Source organism: Asparagus officinalis, chromosome 5, assembly GCF_001876935.1.
Source record: "Asparagus officinalis chromosome 5, Aspof.V1, whole genome shotgun sequence".
In the NCBI taxonomy this organism is placed as follows: domain Eukaryota; kingdom Viridiplantae; phylum Streptophyta; class Magnoliopsida; order Asparagales; family Asparagaceae; genus Asparagus; species Asparagus officinalis.
The window spans coordinates 6,948,093-6,954,092 of record NC_033798.1 but is presented as its reverse complement, the minus strand read 5'-3'; the positions used below and the strand labels follow the sequence as shown (position 1 = coordinate 6,954,092).

Genomic DNA, 6,000 nt, shown 5'->3' with positions numbered 1-6,000 from the left:
AAGACGGTTTTCAAAATTTGTCCTAAAAGTTCGGGTCTAGAAACGAAAAAAGCCCCCGCTGTATTAAACCGCTGCCCCCTTCAGCTCCTAGTCCCCCAGTGCGCACAACAGCCCCACTTATCGTGCGCAGCTCGCGGAGGCGGAGGCGCCGGTCGCCGGCGCATTCAATGGGCAAGTCACTAAGCCTGCGAGTCAAGCGACGAGCGGCGAATTTCACAAGTAGCGTTCAAGCTGGAGACCTTGTAAATCAGTTAAGAATCCATCCTCAACGACCTGAGCCCCAAATGCTCCGGCGGACCACCGTATTTGACCGCCTCTCCGCCCTCCACGTCGCCGTCGCCAATGGCCAGCTTGAGGTCTGGTCCCTTTTATTGGTCACTTTCATGGGTCCCTATTATTTTGTTTTTACTTTTTTTTAAGAAAATTTTTTGGTGGGTTTTTTAGGTTCTTTCGATGCTCTTGGATCGACCCGTGGATAAAGATGTAGTTAATAGGCATAAACAGGTAATGGGTATGCTTCAAATCTTGATTTTTATGAAAATTTTATGTATTTATTGATATATTTATATGTATATATTATTTTGGGGGTGGATTTTAGACTCCATTGATCCTTGCTGCAATGCATGGAAAGATTGCTTGTGTGGAGAAGCTACTTCAAGTTGACGCAAATGTATGCAAACTTTTTCTATGTTTTTTTAAGTAATTCGATAGAATCTTGAGATTTGAAGAGAAAATGAGTTGTATTTTGGTTCAATTTGGTGTAGATCTTGATGTTTGATTCGTTACACGGAAGGAGTTGTTTGCATTATGCTGCATATTATGGGCATTCGGATTGTTTGCGAGCGATTCTCTCTGCTGCTAGTTCCACCTCAGTTGCTGACTCTTGGTAAATTTTTATAGAATCCTTTGCTTGAGATCAATAGCTTTAAAATTAAAGAATATTGTTATTGGATTGTAGGGGATTTGCCCGATTTGTAAATGTCAGTGATACCAGCGGAGCAACTCCATTGCATCTTGCAGCAAGGCAAAGGAGGCCGGAATGTGTTCATATTCTACTTAATAATGGAGCTCTTGTATCTGCTGCTACTGGTGGATATGGGTATGGTTTCATTTCTCTACTCTTCACTAGTGAAGTTTTTGCTTTGAATTGTTCTATATTTGTTAGGATTTGGCTAATAATTTTTTCATCTGTAGACGCCCTGGGAGCACTCCTCTTCACTTGGCTGCGCGTGGAGGGTGTTTGGATTGTGTACGAGAATTGCTTGCGTGGGGAGCTGATCGGCGTCAAATGGATTCATCTGGGTAAATATATATTGCTTCATCATTCATTTCCTAAAATGGATTTCCTAAAACGGTACATTGATTGATTGTTATTGTTGGTGTTTCTTAATGGAACTCAAAATTTAAGCGTAACAAGTATTTCCCCCCTTTTTTCTGTTGATGTGCTAGTGTTAGAGTTAAAAAATTATAACATTCGATCCTCACCGCACCAAAACTTTATAGTTTTAGTGCAGCAGAAGTGATCTTTAATGTGGTATAAAAGTCTCTGCCATGAAAAATGTCCTTAATTTAGAGGGTACATGTTAGAGTTAAAATTTTAATCCTCAACTCTCACCACATTTCATAGCTTTGGTACAATAAAAATGGATCTTTAACAGCTACATTATCTTCTTTTTTGGATTTTTTCTATCAAGATGGAGTGTCATTGTCTTGATCTTATAGAATGGTTCATATTATTGTATGCTACTGCACTCATATTTGCAGTCATATGTCATGGTGTTGGTTGGGGGTTATTTAACAAAACTTAAGGGGAGGAGGGGGCGGGGTGGGGGTGGGGGTTCGGTTTTTTTGGGATGCGCAGGGGGTGTGTGTGTGTTAAGTGGCATCTTTAAAGTTTAGGGAGGTTATCTCAAATTCAGTCGAACTTAAAGGGGGGTTTTGTGTCTGCAGGAGAACACCATATGCTGTTGCACTAAAGCGAAATGGGGCTTGCGCAGCTTTACTAAACCCAGCAACAGCAGAGCCTCTGGTTTGGCCTTCTCCACTCAAGTTCATCGGTGAACTCGATCAGGATGCAAAAATTCTGCTGGAGAATGCTCTGATGGAGGCTAACAGGGAGTGGGAGAATAAAATCTTGAAACGAACATTTTATTCTTTGCCTTCCCCTACACATTCAGGTGATAGTGTTGATGATGATATCTCCGAGGTACTCCATTCTCCTTTCCTTGAGATACTGCTGCAAATTGAAATATAACTGCCATAATATTAGTGTGATATGATTTTAGTTTGATCACAGGGATAATCTTATTTTATAGAGATCTGACGGCCTGAAAATCATATTCTTGAACAAAATCTGCAATTTTCCCCCTGACATCCCTTTTGATAATCACTGACTACTTTTTGAATACATGCTGTTTAAACGACATCTTTGACCTATATCAATTTCTACACTTCAGCCTTCCATGTCTATCATTATGAGCATTCAGTTGTGTGATGCAATGTTGCATAGAGCAATTAACTTATGGGAAACAATGTCATCACAATTATCCACAAAAATAAGTCATACGATACTGAAAAACCAATCCAAAAAAGCACAATTACCTTCAAGTTAAAAAAAATTTAAAAAAAGAAAAATAGAAAAGAAAAGAAAAGAAAACACTCTCAAGCTTCAATTATAAGCTATATTGAAATAATGAATGTTATATTGAAATAACATACATTATACTGAAATTGCATACATTGTATATTACATGTTTGAATTATCTCAAAATGTTTTGTAACCTTTAATGTTTGTTTGAGTACATAAGCCAAAAGTATGAGTTGATTTTGCAGGCTAGTGACACTGAACTCTGCTGCATCTGTTTCGACCAAGTGTGCACGATTGAAGTTCAAGACTGCAGACACCAAATGTGTGCACGTTGTGCACTCTCTCTGTGCTGCCACAACAAGCCAAACCCTACAACCCTATGCTCACCTACACCGGCCTGTCCCTTTTGTCGAAGCACCATAGCTCGATTGGTTACAGCCAAGGGCAAGAACAAGGAAGAACTCAACATAGACAATGACAACCATTCTTTTAAGCTAAGGAAATCAAGTAGGTCTCGAACTTTCGGCGAGGGGAGCAGTAGTCTCAAAGGCTTGTCTTCAGCCATGGGCTCGTTCGGTAAGATCATGGGTATTGGTTCTGGTTGCGTTGATGATAGAAGTGATATACTGGACAAGCTTTAGATAAGTCCATTGTTTTGTGTAGATTTTGGTCATTGTAAATGCAGAAAATAGATCAGAATAAACAGTCTTTTGCAGTTTTCAGGTTGGTAGTTGAGTTGTGTGAGCAAGATTAAATGCTGAAGCTGAGGAGGGGAATGGAGATGAACAGTTTAGGTGGTAGAATTGATCCCCTTGAGGGTTATCAAAAAAATACCCGTTTGTGTGTTCAAAGCTTTAGAGGCCCCAAAGTAAGTGTGGGCATAGGTCTACTTGTCTACTTTCAACAAAAGTCAAGATAGATGAATTGAATGGACAATTCACTCCTTCACAAGATTATAACTAATAGTGATATGTGAATCACCATTCATCCTAGGCCGGATGTCTTCATCTCCTATTTCAAAGAAGACGCGTGGCCGGCCTACCACGAATTTTGATGCATACATGATTATCAACTATTATTACAAGCAACACTAGTATAGCAACCCCACTACTGTTGGAAATTTATCAAATAATTAAGATTATAGCATGCAGATAAATCCGAAAAATTAAACAATTAAAACTGGTCTGAACGGGAGCAGTCGTGTATTCACTGCCCTAGAAGATTGAGAACCCGCCTATCGTCCTGGCGCAGATGGTTCCCTTCCCCTAGCGGTAAAAACTCCCGGAAACGGCCGGCCTCCACACTCGGGCGAGAGTGCAGAGCTTCAGCTCAGATGAAGGAAGTTGTCCATAAAATAAAACTAAGATGTAGATGAAAATAATATGTAGGGGAGAGAAAAAAACAAGAGAAACTTGTTGTATATATTTTTTCTTATTATTTTGAGCTCAACATATGGATATATATATAGGGTTGGAAAAGACGTTACAAAACCCGTAATTAATTCCGTAACGTTCGTCATAAATTTTGTAACGTTCCCCATAATTATATATCCGTTACACATATTTTAATTGCATGTTTTAATTACAATATTTATTATAATTCATGAAGACAAAATTGTCTTTTGTTAACAAAATATCTAACAGTCCCCCCCAAAAGGCAATATTGACTAAAGACTCAGAAATCAATTAATAAATCAAGAAATCATAAAACAAATATAGGTTGGGCAACCTTTCATATCGTGAATTCGGGAGAGGTAGCTTTCGGCTTTGAACCTTTCCTTAGTGAGTTCATCGCCACCTGAGGGACATAATGGACTAGGCCTTGAATTAGGCCCCTTTAATCAGGTATTGATGAAAACACACACAATACGCTTCATCTATTGAGCAAAGCGGGTTGAGCGTTAAAGGCCATGCTCACAATAAACCGACTCATGAGAGTTTCTAGGGGTTAGCCCAGCCCCCCCTAACCGCGGCCATCACGGTTCCTCTCACATAGGTAAGTCCTCAAAGGGTACTATCCAAATAAGGGTTGGGTTGCCGCTGTCAGTGACCTCATCTATGGGCTTAACCCCATCTCCCTCGATGAATCCAGAACCACACTCCTGGATAATCCCTTAGTCAAAGGGTCATCAAGATTCTTTTCACAGACTTTACAAAGTCTAGAATCATAACTTTGCCTAGCAGGCGTTGTATTTATTTATCAAGTTCTTATTTTGTAATTAGTCCATCATATTGTTTGAAATTGACATTAGGTCATGATCTATGATCATAAAAGATCATAGTCTATGTCTGAAGAGATTGACCTTAATATCTGAACATTTCAAACTAATGTGGAACTAAAAATTCTGCAGTTATGCATATGCACATACATGAATAAAATTAATAATAGATACATGCAGAGCATAATAGGATTTCGTATCTTAAAATATATTTTCGTAGCTTAAAATATATTTCATACTTCATAATTCAAATGCATAAAATTTTTAAAATTATTCTATTATAAGAGGTTACAAATTGGTTGCCTACAAAGGAGACCGTCCAAATTTAAATCGGTTGCCTACAAATGAGACCTTCCAAATTTAAATTGGTTGTCTACAAAGAAGACCTTCCAAATTTATGTTGCCATTTTCTAGTATCACCTCTTATACAAATAATAATAATAATATTTGTACATACGTGCTTTAAATTTTTCAAGTGTATTCTTGCATAAAACATTATAATTAATCATGTAACAAATGCAAGTTATCTAAAAAGACATGAACATTTATTGCAATATTCATCAAAATGCAATAAAAGTGATGAACTTTACATTTGAAGATTTGAAATATAATCCACCATATAAAATAGAATTTAAAAAAAAATGCACCTCTTTGATTTGGTTCGCTCATATATTGATCATTTATTATTAGGCAATATATGATGCAAGAAGCGTAATTAAATAAATGTATATGAATTTTCACATAATTTCGGTCCTCTTATTCCAAACCAAAATCTCCTAAAATGAAAAGATTAAAGTTTTACTCGGGTAGTTAGCCAGGTAAGGATAGTAATAGAGGTTGATCAAAGATCAATTAAGTACCTCATTCCTTGCAGAGCGCGTTACGCAACCCTTAAACCTTGCCTTAGACACCAACTAATCCAAGAAAACTTGAATCGGTTCACTCAATGAGTTTTTGTTTCTTAAAAGAATATAGAAACTTTAAAATATTTCCTGCAAGCATTTAATTTGCCTATCAACTATAATGCAAACATATGTTGGATAAGGCCGAGGAGGGGTTTACCTATTGATGTTCGAACCTCATGATTTTCATGTCTTGAGAGTAAAAACTCATCTGCTGCAGACAACTGCCACTTAAGTTGCTGAACAAATCTGCATTCACTTTTACCACCTTCTGTACTAAGCTTATTAGATGC

The 6,000-nt window shown here is 37.7% G+C and overlaps 1 protein-coding gene across 1 annotated transcript; it reads left to right on the top strand.

The window, feature by feature from the left end:
- Positions 232–3,484, top strand: LOC109842888 (E3 ubiquitin-protein ligase XB3-like). Its single transcript, XM_020411796.1, has 8 exons — positions 232–356; positions 445–504; positions 599–670; positions 765–886; positions 959–1,099; positions 1,195–1,302; positions 1,951–2,206; positions 2,833–3,484. Exons 1-8 carry the CDS (start codon positions 285–287, stop codon positions 3,226–3,228), a joined length of 1,227 nt encoding a protein of 408 aa, XP_020267385.1. The 5' UTR covers positions 232–284; the 3' UTR covers positions 3,229–3,484.